Below are 17,970 nucleotides of genomic sequence, written 5' to 3'. Positions count from 1 at the left end.
CTCTCTCTCTGTCAGTCTCTCTCTGTCATTCTGTCAGTCTCTCTCTGTCACTCTTTTCCTGTCACTTTCTATCTCTCTCTCTCTCTCTCTCTCTCTCTCTCTCTCTCTCTCTCTTTTCTCTCTCTTCTCTCTTTTCTCTTTCTCTCTCTTTCTCTCTCTGTTCCTTTCCCATTTCTCTCTCACTAGCTCTCTCTCACTCTCTTGCTGTCACCCTTTCTCTCTCTATCTTTCTGTCAGCGTCTCTCTCACTCCCTCACTTTCTCTTTCTCACCCCTCTCTCTGTCTCTCTCTCTGTCACCCTCTCTCAGTCTCCCTTTTTTCTCTTCCTCCCTGTGTTCCCCTCTCTCTTTCTCACTCTCTCTAAAATTTATTAAATGCCATGAGAAATTATTTTCATTGGCAGAGGTAATGATCGAAGAAGAAAGCGGGAGAAGAAGCAGGTGGCAGACATTACTGACCGCGGGAAGAATCAAGTCGTTTCAATTTTTACAGCTGAGCAGCGCCGGTGACCGTCTGTCTGACTATTTGTCTGTTATCACCCAGGCAGCAATAACAAGCGTCTCATCAATAACCACCTTGATAAACTCAACAAACCCCAGTCTCACCCGCTGGTGTTCATCTTACACCCACTCGCAAAATATGTCTTCAATAAACGCAGCATGACTGCGCATAACTCATTACCACGAGGCAGTTAAAAAGAGTTTCTTTTATGTACGGAGAAGTGTAATTGATAGACCTTGGATTTGTGGAGGGGATTGTTTTCTTTGACTGATTTGATTTCTTGCTCCCTTTGTCATCATTCAATCAAGACTGCACTGACATGCAAACTGTTTGCTCACACCCGTTACAAATTCTATAGGTGCACTGCTCGTAGAGTGAAGCCACATGCCTGCAATTACAGAGAACCCTGTCCGCTCGACCCCCCCCCAAAAAAAACTCATCCTTTTCAGCTTCTCTGCTTTGATATGCGAATAAGAAACATGGCTCCAGAATAAACAAGAGCTTTGATTTTTTATTTATTTTTTTACTTCTGTGGCACACATGATAAAGATTATTACTCATAGAGGCATCAGCTACACCCCCACAAAATTACACTTATGCTGTGTGGAGTTGTTGGAGATCAGGGAAGTGGATCATCTACATAATGTATGAATACATCACAGCCCCCCTTGCCTTCCACAAATCTCCTTTGAATGTATTGAGGCCCAGGGGGCTGTGGGGATATTGTGATCTGGCAACACTTTTGGAGCAAGTGCATAAAATGCCCAAAGACATGCTACCATCATGCACACACACATACACACTGCTCAATTAATGATTACTCTTGAACATAGTAACGACAAAAGAACCATTGAATCCTGATTAAAGGCGAGTGACCATTGGTGAAAGAGAGAAAAAAAAACATGGGAGCTGAAAATGAGCGTCGTGGGTCCTATTAAAATAAATGTGTTATTTTTCACAGAAGGATTTTACATTGGTGTGCCAGCAAAGTTTCCATGCGTCGGGTCAGACTTCTGTTAAGCTGATGTCAGTCCAGACAGGAGACAGTTGGAAGGATTTGTGTCTGGTTGTGGCTGCCTATAGCGGATCAAATGCATTTGCCACTTTCAGAGTGACCAGACTGGATGGTGTGATTTGAGAATGGAGAGGAAGGACAATGTGCGCATACATACACATTTACACACTAACACAGTTCACTTTGTGGCCCTGTGGACCCATGTGGAGCCTTGACAAATTGATTCGAAAAAGACTATAGATTTAAAGTTGACAGTCTGCTCGGACACCGCAGTCGGGACGACCACAGGCGGCCAACATGCTGACAAGGCAATGACTACAGCAGATGTTTGAAATTGCAACATCTGACAAGATGTTTAAAGCATTAAGCGGCTGGGTGAATGGTGAGTACAGTGGAATCTCTTAAGTCGTATGCAGTACAATTTGAAATTTCATCAAATGTTTGTGGAAAGCTCATACCTGTCAACGTATACGTTTTCCCTGTATTTTATCGTTTTGTTTTTTTAAATAATTTCAAATAATGGACATCAACTTTTATATGGGAAAAAAAATTGTGAACAGATCTTACAAAGACTATTTTGGCTCAAATCCAGTTCATCTCAACTACTGGTAGCCAACAACAATGCTGATTCTGATTAACAGGTATGAACACCCCCCCCCCCCCCCCCCACAAACTTCCCTCAAAATACAGTGATGTCTTGTGATACACCACTATGTTGCATGACTGTATAAAAAAATTACAACAAATTAAAAATATAGTTTTGGAGTTTTCATTCAAAATGTTGTCTGACAGGGAAAGTGCAAAAGTGTATTTTATACTCTGCCACAATGAATATACAAAGGAATAAACTCATAAAACTGAGTTGTGTCTTTGTCCAATGCTATGACTAACAAATGCAAACAGCAGTCTGGGGGAGGGCGATTTTTTTCTGTGTCACTTTGTGTTATTTCTATCATTTATAACCATGGGAGAAGGCTCTTGCTTAAGCAAAGTAATATAAAAGATCATACCAAGGGGAGAAAAAAAAAACAAAAGAAACAACCCAAGGCAACATCCTGCATTGAGCAAGATGCACATGTCTGTAATTTCCAGGAAAAAAAAACCTAACTTAACTCATTCACTGCCATTCACGAATGTATTCGGGAATTGAAAATATGACGTAGAGTGCCGTTCCCGAATTTGCTCGAATTTTGTTTTTTCAGGCTTGGGTGCCGATAAAGTGCTGACCATGGCCTCTGGTAATATTTTTTTTTCATTTCCACAAGCGGGAACCAATTCCCTTTTTTCCATGTTAGCGCTTTGTTCCATCTTCAGCTGTTAAAGTGCTATATAGACCAATATTTATGTATTATATTGTATTTTGGACAGCCACCCTCATTTCAAGCTCATGTACCTCCAGATGTGTATAATTTAGGAATTAACTATTTTTACTGATGAAAGACAAGAGAGTCTAAGACTTCTGACGCTGTATTGAATGTTTATGTCGTCCCGAAACTCCTGCACTTTGACTGAAAATGACAAAAACCCAGTTTTTTTGCACATCGTCTGGCAGTGAATGAGTTAAAAATTATGTGGAAATGAAGCCCATCTACCTTCTTTGCTTTGGCTTTCTTTTCATACGTGTCCGACAGAGGTTTCTTCAATGGCTGAGACGTGGCTTTGGAGAAAAAATCTTCAAACTCTTTGGGATCAATGATGTCTGGCTCCTCCAGAGAGCCCCACAAAGTGTTGTTGCTGCAAAACAAAACAAAAGAACAGAACATTTGCAGTAATCAGATAAAGGCTCAGATTCAGCTTCCTCAGCAAGAATTATGTGTTGTATGTGTGGAATATTACAGATGTTGACTGAACCGAGCCATATATTTTACATTTTCATTCCCAGTGTCAGACCAAAAACATGGAGAAAAACCTTTTAAACCCATTGTACTCGGTGCCTTAAACAGCACCGGTGAAGCCTTAGGAGGTAATGAATACAACCAAACATTGCTGCAAGCTTGTTTGTGTCCTGATGGAAACTTTCCAACAAACGAACTACAATGAATTCAGAAGTTGCTGAGTAACATGGATAATAAAAACAAACAGATGTTGAAACAAGAACATGCGCTGTTTAAAGTTCAAGAGGATGTTTAACACTCTGCTGTTCGAATCTGATCGCCCTCCTAAATTATGGTAATCAAATCAAGAGACAATACTTTCACAGCCTTGTAGTTTATCTCCATTTTACCAACCTTTAATACAGTGTAAAAGTCGGACCGTCAATACCTGCAAAGCCTTCTCTGCTGGCCTAAAAATATCTGAATCACAGACTGATGTTAGTTACATTTTGTTCATGAATTCTTATGAAATAATTCCAAATTGTCTTTCAGCTTCATTTCATTACTTTTCCCCTGTTGTGCTGCTTCCAGATGTGTTTTCGTATTTAAGCATTTAACCAATCACATTTCAGCCATCATTTATTACCAGAATGTGTCGATCAAACTGTTGCTGTAACCAATCAGATTTCAAGTTGGCAGCCCAAAAGGGGTACCAACGCCTTCTTGAAGGCGCTGGTCAACGTCAGAGTTTTCACAATCTATGATTGGCTTGTCACTAGCTAATCAGAGTTTGTGAAAACTGCTATGGTCACAAGCCGCTAGTGACAATAGCATACTGGCCAGAGCTAGCACACTGTAGGCGGTACAAGCACATTTATTATGTTGATTTAATAGTAGTTTTGTCAACCCACAATGGCTGGAGGAGAAGAAATGGATTTGGTTGGAGAGTCACTGTTAAAGCCATTTTCAAGACAGACTTTTGAAGAAAAAAATGGACATCATTAAGAAAGGTTGGCCAGTTATTTCCTAGCTAATGGTCCCCTCTAGTGGACCTGTACTAAATCACACCACACTTTTTTTTAGTCTGGATTGATTCAGATGTAGCACTACTGAAGATTGAGCGATGCAATCCATCAGCCGCCCCTGACTTTTAATATGCCTTAACTCGACCCTTTATAGCTACATTTATAGCTGCTGTTGTGGTGAAAATGTACAGACCAAAACTTTAGCTTCCCCCAAGCATGGAAATACAAGTTCATAAAGTTGAACGCCTGGCATTCGTGAGGCAGCAACCGCAACCACAGTAAATGGGCTGGATAATCCACTTACAAATAGAATCTCTTCAGTGCAAGGGAATGGTGATGATGTGAGCAATTCGTCCTGGACAGACCCCACTTCACCATGTTATATGAACATTGATTCTTAAAATTGCAATTTATATATTGTTCTCTTCTCAGAGCTCCAGTGGCTCCTGGTCAACTATAGAATCAACTTTAAAATTCTTCTTTATACATTTAAAGCTACCTATCACCTTGCCCCCCCCCCCCCCCCAATACCTATCTGACCTTCTTCAAATGTCTATTCCCTCTCGTTCCCTCAGATCCTCTTCTGCCCTGCCCCCCGCCCCCTGCCTGTCTCAGCACGATGGGTGACAGAGACTTCAGCTGCTCTGGCCCCGAATTCTGGAATTCAATTCCTCCCAACATTCGTAACATCGATTCTCTCCCCAACTTCAAGTCCCATCTCAAAACCCACCTATTTAAAATTGCATTTTCTCTGGAGCTCTCTCTCTTGTTTCTATTTATAATTGTATTTTATTTATTGCATTCTATTAGTGATTGTATTTTATTTATTATAGTACCTGCGCTTGTCTGTGACTGTAGTGTCCTTGAGAGCTTTGAAAGGCGCTTAAAATGTAGTGTATTATGATGATGATGATGATGATGATGATGATGATGATATTATTATTATTATTACAATAAATACATATTTTCTTTGTGTAATATGAGAGGAGCAATACAATTCACCCGTTTTTGTCCGTCCTATTTTGCCGTTCTATTATATACTGTATATACAGTAAAGTCTCGTTATATCGATATCGGTTATATCGACAGTACTGCTTATTACGATACTATTTCTATGAACGCAAGGAGAAAATGTACATGCCGCAGGATCGGATATATCGATAGTCCGGTTATATCGATATTTTTTCCGACTCCCGAGAATATCGATATAACGAGACTTTACTGTATATAATAGAAAAAAATATATGTACTGTATATTATAGAAAAAAATAGATATACAGTAAAGTCTCGTTATATCGATATTCAAGGGAGTCCGAAAAAATATCGATATAACCGGGACTATCGATATATCCGACCCTGTTTGCATGTAATTTTCTCCGTGCGTGCATAGAAATAGTATCATATAACCGGGACTATCGATATATCCGATATCGATATAACGCGACTTTACTGTATTTAAAAAAGATGAGAAATTGATGTTTTCACAGGAGTCAAGCTGAAATTATCTCGACAATAATAGATTCATATTTTCTTTGTGTAATATGAGAGAAGCAATAAAATTCACCTGTTTTTGTACGTGCTATTTTGCCACTTTCTGCTGACTGAAAATGACATCAGAGTTACTCATACCTCAGGTAACAATCAATCACGGTTCAACTTCAGAAAACAGATGAGCCACCATTGGTCATGATCTGAGCCCAGAGCAACTGTGATGGTGTTTTAAGTTTACATAAACTGGGTTATTCGTCTTCTTGGTAAATGTTTGTCATAAAAGTATTTTTTTTATGAAAGCTCCACTTATAACTTGATAAACAATTTGTGGCTTTGTCCCTTTCAAACGTAATGCTGGGCTTGCTATTTCATTCAATTCAGGGTACTTTTGACCCAGCGCTTTTGAGAGCGTATCATTCGTTGACCTAAAAAGGGCCGCTAACTATGTGATCAAAACACTTTGCATTGATGTCTCAATATTTGATCACTCAGGTGCAAAATTCCATCCATATCATGGTTCAACATATTCATACGTTGCACATACTTATCATCATATATTTGAATCCTGGTCCAATACAGAGGCTTCATGGGACAGGCGGGTTCAATAGCAGGCTTTCGAGGGGGCTTTTCGAACATCTTACTGAAACTGAATCCCCCCATGAGTGGAGGTGGTGGTGGGTTGCCGCCTGGAGGAGGAGGAGGAGGAGGCGGGGGCCCTGCTCCAAGTTGACCGGGCGGAGGAAGCGGTGGGGGTGGCGGAGGGCCACCTCCGGCGAGGAAAAGTGGCGGCGGCGGCGGTGCTCCACCATCGCCCGGCAGAGGAGGCGGAGGGGGTGGCGGTGGTCCTGAGGGGCCTGGTAGGGGTGGCGGAGGTGGGGCTGGTCCAGCAGTTCCCGAGTCTGTTTTGAGCCCCAGACTGAGTCCGATAGAGTCCAGGTTAAGTTTTTTCGGCATGTTCTGGCTGGCTCCTTGAACGAGACCGCCAACTTCACCTTCTGGGCTCTTGATGAACGTCTCCCTGTCTGTTTGGATCCCCACAGTTCGGATCGTTTTAGTTGTTGGGTGGTCGGCAGTCGAAACAGCCACGTCTCGGGTCTGTCTGCCTTCCACACTGCAGGTCCTGTCTTTTTCCAACTTGGCAATGACACCTTCGAGGTTTGATAATGAAACGGCATGCTCGCCTCGAAGTTGGAAGATCTGAAGCTCAAAATCTGACTGTAAAAGGACAATAAGGGAGATTATAGTATACACGGAATAATTGTTATGATCTTGCAGTGGACGTGAATGATTATTACATAGAGTCCAATGCATACATGATCTTGATTTAGCATTTTCTTTACCTTGGTGTGTATGACAGGTTGATAAACGACTCACTCAAAGAAAATCTATAGCAACCATAATTTGACATCTCAAACAAGATAAAAAAACTAAACTAAACAAAAAAAGCAAAGTATTGACTGGAAACAACAAGGAAATTGTTGGGCAATGAACCTTCCACATGTTCCTTATTAACTTGTTTCGCTTCGAAACAGCATGAGGCACGTTCCCACTCTTTGTTGTGGGCTGACTGTTGTATACTTTTTTCAGTCTCGGCATCAGTCTATTAACGAGGGTATATTAAATTCTGAAAACAGACAGGCTCAGAAAACCTTGCTGAGGTCAGATTTTAATCGAGGAAATTGCCAATGAAACGATTTATATTTGACTTTGTAAAAAGTATAATTTGGTGACAAAAATTTTTAAAAAACTAGCTGGTATTGTTTATAACTGACAGCTCATTCGTGTGTTTATATCAATCTATTTCAATCTTTTAAAATGCAATACAATACAATCAAATGCATATTGATTCATATCACGCTTTAACAACACCTGAAGGTGTAACAAAGCGCTTAACATGGACAACTATCAAAATTTCAAAGATGTTTAAACGTTTTTCCACCAGAAAATCTACAATGTGAAATTTCACACATGTTCAAAATGATATTGTGGTACAATCTTAATTATTTTGGTATATTTCTGTATAGATTTTCAGTATAATGCAACTAATCGCACTATGAACACAGTTTCACATAAAATAATCAAACTAAAAGTCCCAAAACTGTTATATTTCAAAATGTGCACATTTTCTTTATCACCTGCTGTCTAAAATCTCGGCATTGTCGGTGGGTTTGGGAGTGGTGGTGGTGGGGGTGTGTGGTTATGGAATTTATAATCTCGCGAGATGGACCGCACTTTTACGACAATGTGTCAGCAATTCGGCTACCGTAGATTTACATATTTTTCAAATATTTTCAGATATTGATGTTTTTTGTTGTATTTTGTTTTGTCCGACCCCCCTATTTCATGGGAAACTGCGTACTGATTTTCTTGGGGGGGGTCAAGGTTTTTTTTTGACGGGCGTTCACTGTACAAAAAAATATTTGTGTAAAAATATTGTCAAAGACAACCTCCGTGGGAGTAATACCTGTATTTGAAGTTGAATGTGGCATATTTGAAAGTGAACCGCGATTGAAGTTCAGAAGCAAATCGTCGACCGTCGTGTGTAGCTGTGCTTGACTATTTAATGATGACTTGACGCCATCTTGTGTTCATAATGGAGATGCACATTTCCACCGTCGACTCTCATTGTTGGTGTTATTTACAAAGCGCTGAAAACTGGTCTTTCAACACTGCTAAAACTTACATGCATTTGCTCCAAATCTTCCTTGCATTCCCTCTTGAGCTGCAGGAGAGCAGCCTGGTGCTCTGAAAAAAAAAATGATGACACATTAAATACATTTGTTCACATTACTGGTGTTTTTGCAGGTGTAAAAAACAGAATAACTAATTGAATACAAAGAATGCTGCATTTCTGGCTCGACAAGATTTGTAGCTGATCATGCAATTAATCTCCACACTGATGAAAATGTTGGTTAGATGTAATCAATTTTAGTGTGTAAAGTGGACTAAATAAATAACCTCATCTTGATCCTGATACATTACAAGTAGATGTCCTGTATCGTCAATTAAACAATTGATCTTTTTTAATTTTATTTCATGCAACTAGTTGACAAAATCAATTTCAGCACATTTTATTTTGCATGTTTGAGGGTTGGGTCATTGTTGACAGACAGACCGGTTTTGTGACTCCGGCAACCTAATTTATAATGGCGCAGGTGATGGTGCTCCAAAAACATGTTGTCAAGTTAACTCATTGACTGCCATTCCCAAATTTATTGGGTAATTGAAAATATAACGTGGAGCGCCATTCCCACTAAAGGGAAACGCTGCCCCCTCATGGAAGGGAAAAAAACATTGCCAGAGGTCTGACCAGCGTGTTATCGGCAACCCCCACAAGAAAAACCAAAACTCGAACAAATTCGGGAATGGCGCTCCACGTCATGTTTTCAGTTTATGAATAAATTTAAGAATGGCAGTGAATGACTTCAATTGTGTGCAAGATCATGAAAAGGAATTGTAAAGAAAGATATTGCAGCATAAATCATTCATTAAATTTGTATTCTAGTGTCGCCACATCAATGTGTGATGTGTCAATAAGGTACAAACATTGATTTGTATCTGTTTTTTACCTGCCTCTGTGTACTTGAGTCCGACCTTTTCTTCTTCATCTTTGGATTTGGGTGGTGGCCACACAGCCTGCAGACGACCTGGAGTTCGGTCCTCACTGTCTGCAGGCGACGTGGTCTCCGTCTGTCAGAGCAAATACAATCATGTTAGTATATTCCCGGAATAAGCTGAGGAGTATTTTTTTTAAATTGCCATCATAAATACATTGGATGAATAGAAACCGCGGAGAGAGGTTATGACATACGTTCACTTCCGTGGGAGCTTTCAGTTCCCTGCTTGTCGTTTTGGAGGTTCTCTCAAAAATAGACCGTAGACTTTCTTTGTCATTCTTGATCTTTTTTCTCACTGCTTCCAGATCCACAGGCTCAGTTTTTTCCTTTTTGACAGATTTAGGGCCAAAAATACTTCGAAAAGCATCAGAGGCCAAATCAGAGGTTTTCCTAATTTCTGAATGTGGCTGTTTTAGTCTTGCCACCTCATCTCCGGTCTCAAGCTCTTTATTTTTATGAGTTTCCGGATCAACCTCCTGTCCTTCACTTTTGACCTCGTTGTGCTCATCAAGGTTAAAGTGTTGACTGTTTTTCAGATTTCCTGCCAGAGGTTTAGACTCCAGGTGTTTTTTAGATGAAGCGGAGGTCTTCTGCTTAGGTAGGAGCTTGGTTTTGTTCACTGTCTTCTTCAGACTTAGCAAGGCCAGGTCAGTATCTTTCTCACTCTGCTTGATCTCCGACACAGTCTCTCGTTCTTCCCCTACCGCTCCTTTCTTCAGCACTCGTAGGCCACTAAACAGAGCCGGCATCTGAAAAGAATGAGGCGAAGAGTGTGACGTATCCTTGGATTGGGGTGAGATGGAAGAAGACGCATCCGGGGTCTTTGAGGAAAGTGAATGCTGAGGTGATAGTTTGCCACTTGGTTGGAGATCAAGACCAGAGGAGAGCAATGGTGTTGTTTTTTCTACATTGTCTAATTGTGCCACAAGATTTGTGGAAGGGATCACTTGGTTTGAAAGCGGATTGGCGTAGTCTTGGTCACATGTTCCAGATTGATGGAATGTTGGGGATACATTTGTATGACGTTCTTGGACAGTGGAGGCAACGGGGAAAGAACCGTCAATGCTGTCTTTGGTTTGTTGACTTCCATTGTTTTCTGTGCTAGATGTTTCGACTCTGTTCAATGGCAAAGCTGTGTTCTCCGTGGGAGCTGATAAGACAGGAGCACTTTGAAAGTCTGTGCGTTGGCTGCACCTGTCTGCAGATAAAAACGATTCCAAAGGTGATATCTGATAGCCATGTGTTCGAAATTGTGGTACATGTAACCCCGTCTCAGTGGTACTAGGCTGTACGTCTTCATTGCTACGGTAAATCAAATCTTTGCTATCCTCGGGTGAGGTTGGCTTCCTGACAATTATTAGCTTCTTTGACAGGCTTTTATTTTCAAGTCCCGCCCCTTCCTCCTCATTTTCAGAATCACTATATGTCAACACTCGAGTCACCCGGACTGAATCTTCATCCAACGAGTGTGACAACTCTTCTTTAACCGGACTGTCAGAATCCTTGTGACGTTCCCACTCGTCAACATTTTGTTCTCTGGAATATGAAGCAAATTCATCTCCAGGAGAGAGCACATCCCTCTCTTTCAACGCAATGTCACTTTTGAGAGTTTGACATTCGTCAATATCCGACAGTTCCTTGAAAGACGTCAGCACAGCCGGCTGAAGATCTGATTCTGACCTCTCCCTAGTGAGAAGATTGTTAAAGACATTTAACAAACCAGGAGTAGGCTTTGGTCCATTTGCATGAGAGAGACTCTGTGATCTGTCCATTCTCATTTGACTGTCACACTGGTATCGAATTAAAAAAAATAGTATATGTCCAAGAGGTGTGTCCCAAGTCTGTTCCTATTCCACCTGAAACATTGGCAAGAAACAATTTGTCTGTATGGACAAATCTCCTCTTACCTTTTAAAAGAGGGCACCAATAATAATTCTACCGTATGCATGACAAACAGGTTGAAATGAAAATGTGTTCATTGTGTCAGTGAAAAACTACCACCAGTGCAGTAAAAAAAAAAGTTATATGAGTGGCTAATCTGGGCAATATGTAGATCAAAATCCGATTGTAATCCAGAGTAGAGTTCAAACATTCATAAAATAATTCCAACTATTCCCACAAGGCAAGCTGTATTTTCCATGTTGATGATGTGGCTTATCCTTCCCTCAGTGCTGCCGTAAAGTTTGTGGTCCATGACTGAGTTGCTTTCTTTTGGTTCATTCTATCGTAATTTATTTGAGCGAGAAGGAAAAAAGTCCAGGCGACTGTTGCATGAGAGACGGAAGAAAAAAATCAGGTTGAGGGAAGAAGAAAAAAAAATCTCACTGGTTTACCCAGTCTGTGGACGCCTTGCAGCCCGCCGTCCCTCCCTTTCTGGGAGGGGACCTGTAGTACCAGCCATAGGTGTCTGATTACTTCACGTTTAGAACATGGCAGAGTGACAAAGTAGGAAGCGCGGAAGTGACTTCAGATGGACAAGCCCAGTGGCTCTATATGACAACAAGTGGTTACTGCATGAAAGAGTGTGTGAACTTTAGCTTGGGTGGTTGTAGACAGGAGTAGGTAGCATGCTAACGACCACAATTAGCTCAGTATGATAAGTGACATATAAAGTGACAGTTATAGGAGTTATAGGAGTTATAGTTGTCAAGTGTGAGTCAACATGAATGACTGGATTAATAAAATGTGTCACTTTCAGCTTATTTTTGATTTCTACCCACTTTGAATTGTTTACTTCACGTTTAGAACATGGCAGAGTGACGAAATACGATGCGCAGGAGGGAATTGTGTCTTCAGCTGGACATGTCTAGTACCTCGACATGGCAACAAGTGGTTACTGCATCCAAGAGCATGTGAACTTTAGCTTGTGTGGTTGTAAACAAGAGTAGCTAGCATGCTAATGACGCCAATGAGCTCGGTTTGATAAGTGACATAAAAAGTGACAGTTATAGGATGCTGGTTGTCAAGTGTGAGTCAACATGAATGCCATTCGTGGTAACTCGATTAATACAACGTGTCACTTTCGTCTTATTCATGATTTTAATCCGTTCTAAATTGTGGTGGTTGTTTTCCTGGTTTCAAGGAGAACTTGCATTCCTCTTGTTGCACTCAGCAACAAGAGGTGATTTGCCTTTAGAATGCCACAATCTGCTTGGTTGAACAACTAATCTCAAGCCACGGAAGAATGCAAAACAGAAATCCTTTGACATGGGCACTGTAATCGGGTGAATGATTTTCAAACCTCTAATATTTCTTTCTTTTCTTTTTCTCGCATGAAATATTGGTTGTACAATTCACATTCTCCACATCAGTCATGATCTCTATTAACATTTTTTTTTACAAAATTTAGGGCATTCAAGAATCTTTATCAAAGAAAAAAGTCTCGTGTTGAATATGGGCTTTGGATGGATTTTGTTATGTAATTGTATTACACACAGACACAGGGTTCACACACACGCACACACACACAGGACTAAATCCATATGTGCTCAAACAGCATTGATTGCAAAAAAATGCACTAAAAGTATTCACATTTCATAGACTGATACAAAACCTATGGCTTTAGGCTAAACATACCCACATCCACTTAAACCACATTCAAGTACCATATTTTCCGGTGTATAAGGTGCACCCAAAAGCCTTGATTTTCTTCAAAATATGACCCTCTGCCTAATACACAGGTGCGCCTTCGATGTGAAGTAATATTGAGCCACAACAGGTCTCGCAACTCCTGTCAGCCGCCAACGACTCCATTTACCCCTGAAGAAGAAGGAGTGCGTAACCCCAGCCTCTACTGTAGCTCCTTATAATGTGGTGTGTCTTATATTTGGAAATAAAATTATATATTTATATATTACATTCGGAAAACTACTACTTATGAAATTACTATATTTTCTGGTGTATAAGCCGCACCGAAATATAAGACGCACCCCCAATGAATGGTGTATTTTTGATCTTTTTTCATGTATAAGGCGCACCGGAGTATAAGGTGCACCTTCAACGAATGAAAAAAAAAATCCAAATATAATATATCAATATATAAAAATGTATAAAAAACGTATGTAAAAAATACGGTAATTGTTTCTGGAAGAGATACAGTATTTTCCTGTGTATAAGGCGCAACCAAAAGCCTTGATTTTCTTTAACAGATGATACTGCGCCTTATACACCTTACATGTGAAGTTATATTGAGCCACAACAGATCTCGCAACTACTGTCAGCAGCCACCGACTCCATTTCCCCCCGTAGAAGAACTAGGGTGCCTCTACTGTAGCACCTTATAATGTAGTGTGCCTTACACTGTATTTGAAACATTTTGTGTAGTTATATATTATATTTGGAAAACTTCTTTTTCATTCATTGAAGGTGCGCCTTCTCGTCCGGTGCGCCTTATATATGGAAACATTTTGAAAACACACCATTCATTGGGGTGCACCTTATACTCCAGTATGCCTTATACACTGAAAAATATGGTAATCTGCCTACCAGCCACAGGAATGCCTTGATCAAATGCCGCCTAAATAACTAGGATAGGCGTCATAGCAAATGTTATGTAATGATTTTGTTGGGTAGGCCACTTTTATTTATGTATTTATTTTAATTATTACACATTTCAAACTCATGTTTGCTCGAAGAAGGCTGTAAATGTGGAAATTTTTACAATTTCTCAAAATGGTCACCATGGTTTTGATTTTATTATTATTTCTTAAAAAAGGAAATTGTAGCAGTCGGGTTTGGTTTAAGATCTGTCTGAAGATTAAAATCTAGGACATCATAATCCATTTCAAGAATTTGTGGTCATGTGCTTAGGAAAAAAATGCCACGGTGATGTAGAGAACGTAGTGTGCAAGTTTCTGTGATTCTCACCGTGCACCCCAGCGTGGGATAATAAGGCGTATCCCCAATGATGTCATCCTCAGGCGGTGTAATGCGAAGGAAATCGAGGTGATCGGGTCGGGGGAGACGGGACAAGGGCTCCTGAGGGTCATCGCCATCGAGCATCCAAATATCATCATGACGCAGGAGCGAGTCCTCTGTTGCATGAGATACGTACAGACAACCACAGAAAAATAAAGTGTTTTAGAATAATATTAACAACAATAATAATAATAATAATAATAATAATAATAATAATACATTTCATTTACAAGCACCTTTCAAAACTCTCAAGGTCACTCTACATTCACCGGATAGGTTTTTTTGTGGGTGAGAAGCAGCAGCCAGATGCGCCAGCGTTCACTCAACCCAGAAGAAACTCAAATAGATATAAAGTTAGTCAGCTAGCTAATAGATAGCCAATAGATACTGTAGCTAATAGCTATCTAGCTAGCGAGATAGCCAGATGTGCCAAATAGCTAATAGATAGCTAGCTACATAGCTAGCCAGGCAGCTATTAGCTAGCTAGATAGCTAGCCAGCCAGCGAACAGATAGCTAATAAATAGCAAATAGCTAGCAAGCTCGGTATCTAGCTAGATAGCTTGATAAATAAAAATAAGTGAAGTGCGCAAAAAAGAAATAAGAATAGAGTCAAGAGAAAAGACAAAAAAGCTAATACACACAGAATTACTATTAGAGTGTTTGTGATGGTTATTGAAATAATTGAAGTTGTGCCGTGTAGCCGTTGTGGATAATACACATGGCTTGAAAGGAGGTGTCCGAATTGTTTAACATCAAACATGCAGTCCTGTTTTTCTGCAAGCCTCAGGGCATGAAGCTATTTTTATCAGCACTTACACTGCTCACTTCCTACGAGCCACACCAGCAGTAAACTACTATTTTGACTGCAGGTTCGATGTATACAAAGAAAAACAAATGAATTGATGGGCCTTGCAAACCCAAAATGTACACTGATAGCCTGCCTACATTTGTCAAGAGAAAAAAAAAAATCTTCAGCATGATTTAGTTTTCTGTTTGCAGACTTGTCCGTCTGCCTCCCAGTGCAGATGTCGCGGGTACTGCGGTTTCCTTCCACATTCCAAAAACATGCACGTTAGGTTAATTGAACACTCTATATTGTCCATAGGTGCGACTGGGAGTGTAAATAAATGGTTCTTCTCTGTCTATGGGCTGGCAGCCAGCAAAGGGTGTCCCCCTCGCTTGCTGACCACATACATCTGGGATAAGCTCCAGCATGCCCATCACCACCGTGAGGATAATTGGATCAGATAATGGATGGTTAGAGTGACCGCAGTATGACTGCGTTCGCCCATCACTTGTTTCTAAGAGATTGGTCGTCACGTTGAATAGAATTCTAGAATTTGAATTTCTGCCAAATGACTTGAATTCAGTCATGATGCACACTTGGACAGCAGAGGAGAAGAAATTCAAGAAAATAAATCTAGGATAACAGTTAGTTTGCTTTCTCAAAGTCGAATGCTTTTGGATCATGCAGCAGTCATTCAATCTCAGAATGGTTAAAAAAAATTCTACATTTTTGGAGGGGGAGAGAGAGAGAGAGAGAGAGAGAGAGAGAGAGAGAGAGAGAGAGAGAGAGAGAGAGAGAGAGAGAGAGAGAGAGAGAGAGAGAGAGAGAGAGAGAGAGAGAGAGAGAGAGATTAAGTGAAGCATATTTAAATATGTCTAAGAATCCCAACACCGCCTCCATCTGGTCAGAGAGATGTAATTTTAATTATGTCAGACACTGCAGTCTGGCTCAAAAGCCCCCCCCCCCCACCCCCCCGGTCCCCCAACACACACTCAGAAACACACCACTGCAATGACAATAATGTACACTATGGATTGGAAAAAGTCTGTTCATTACGCAACGAGAAAACCGGAAGTATCACGTGGAAGAAAAAAAAGACAATATGATCTGTTTTTCATAGGGCTTCATTTTGCACATACACATATTTAAAGGACAACTGACATCACTTTTTTGTTTCTTAACTGACATCAGAAAAACGTTTTAGAGCATCTAAAATACCCAAAACGATGATGACGATGATATTTTTAGTCAAATGCAAAACACCAATAAAAATGACTTAAAGTGAACTGCAAAAAAAAAAAATGAACCCGGAAGTGGCCAGTTTCAGAAGGTCCCGCCCCCTTGTTCGTGATGTCACCCCAAGACATCTTGCCTTGTTGGAGAATCAAAACAATGGCTTCAGATTCGGAGAATATGCTTTCTTGTTACTCATCCAGTTATGAATATGATTCAAATAGTTCTGAAGAAGAAAGCATATATGTTTGCAATCGATTAAAGAATTTATTCCGTGTCATTTTGAAGCATCAGGGGTGGGAAATGTCGCACCCAAAAAAGGCAGAAAGTGACGACAAAGCCGTGTAAGGAAAAATAATTAATCAGCTTGTTTCCACAGGCTGATTAATTCCTTACACGGAGCTTTGTCGCCCTCTTCTGCTTTTTTTTGGTCCTACACGAGGTTTTCAGGCCAAAGTACAGCAAAATGCATTGACGTGATGGAAGAACTGTTACAATGTGTCCTTTTTTCGGTCAGGGGCGTCCCTTCAGTGACGTAGGGTGAGGACGCGTCACCAACTCAAAAACAAGACTTCCGGAATATTCAGCGTGAGTCTTAAAACGTAAAATATAGCTATATGCGGTGGAATCTTTGTAAAATACGCTCAGTAGAAGTCATTTGAAGGCATTTTACAAATTATGGACACAGCTTGTCCAGAGGCGTCGGTTGTCATTTAAGCGACCAGGGTGGGTGAGGGGTAGGGGGTGAAATAGAACATTGCTGTCATTTAATCTGACTCCCTAGTGAGACATACTCATAAACTGTTATTAAACACAAACACGGCAGTACAGCGGGGCGGGCGTTCTTAGTTAAGTAAGAAGAGCATTACACTGAAACTGGATCATAATCATCCATATGTACCATCATGTTCTTTGGCAAGGTCAGTTTCTTTTGCTGTGTGGGTTTGTGTCTTCCGTGCACATCTGCACGGAAAAAGTGACAGAAGTCCATGAAATTGAAAATGAGCAGCTGTCATGCAGCCTGGACGTTGCCACGTCATACACTAAATTCTTTGTAAGTCTGTCTGCGTTTCACATGCCATAACAGAAACCTTTGAACATCAGGTGCTGACAGGGTGGCATTGTCATTATGCAAATGAATGCTGTGAACTGAATCAAATGCTGAGTTATCTGCGACGGTTGAGGCCAAATTCAGATCGAGAATATTATTTAGGTCTCGAAAACACGAAAGATACACAGAATTTTGATGCATGTGTGATTTCTGCAGCCTTAAAATGTCTATGCTGCTGGAGATTGCAAATGTCTCCATTGTGGAACGAATAAAGTTTTTTTTTAATCTTACTGAGCTCAGTCAAATCGTATTAACTCATTCACTGCCATTCCTGAATTTATTTGGGAATTGAAAATATGACGTGCAGCGTCATTCCTGAATTTGTTCGGGTTTTGCGGGTGTGCCGATAAAGCGCTGGTCAGACCTCTCCCGATGTTCTTTCCCTTTTTTTTTTGCATGTTAGCGCTTTGTTCCAGCTTCAGCTGTTGTTAAAGTGCTATATAAAACAATATGTATGA

General features: G+C 40.5%; 1 protein-coding gene across 1 annotated transcript in view; it reads right to left on the bottom strand.

Moving 5' to 3' along the window:
* Positions 1 to 17,970, bottom strand: part of LOC148893452 (formin-like) — a 72,189-nt gene that overhangs the window by 47,028 nt on the left and 7,191 nt on the right. The window contains 5 exon segments of the mRNA XM_089004310.1: positions 3,109 to 3,250; positions 6,391 to 7,061; positions 8,530 to 8,591; positions 9,416 to 9,536; positions 14,330 to 14,496. Of these exon segments, the coding sequence (XP_088860436.1) occupies positions 3,109 to 3,250; positions 6,391 to 7,061; positions 8,530 to 8,591; positions 9,416 to 9,536; positions 14,330 to 14,496 (1,163 nt within the window).

The sequence above is a fragment of the Hippocampus bargibanti genome, linkage group LG09 (assembly GCF_051943395.1).
Source record: "Hippocampus bargibanti isolate YZ-2025 linkage group LG09, ASM5194339v1, whole genome shotgun sequence".
Classification (NCBI taxonomy): Eukaryota; Metazoa; Chordata; class Actinopteri; order Syngnathiformes; family Syngnathidae; genus Hippocampus; species Hippocampus bargibanti.
This window is presented reverse-complemented; position numbering and strand designations above follow the sequence as displayed.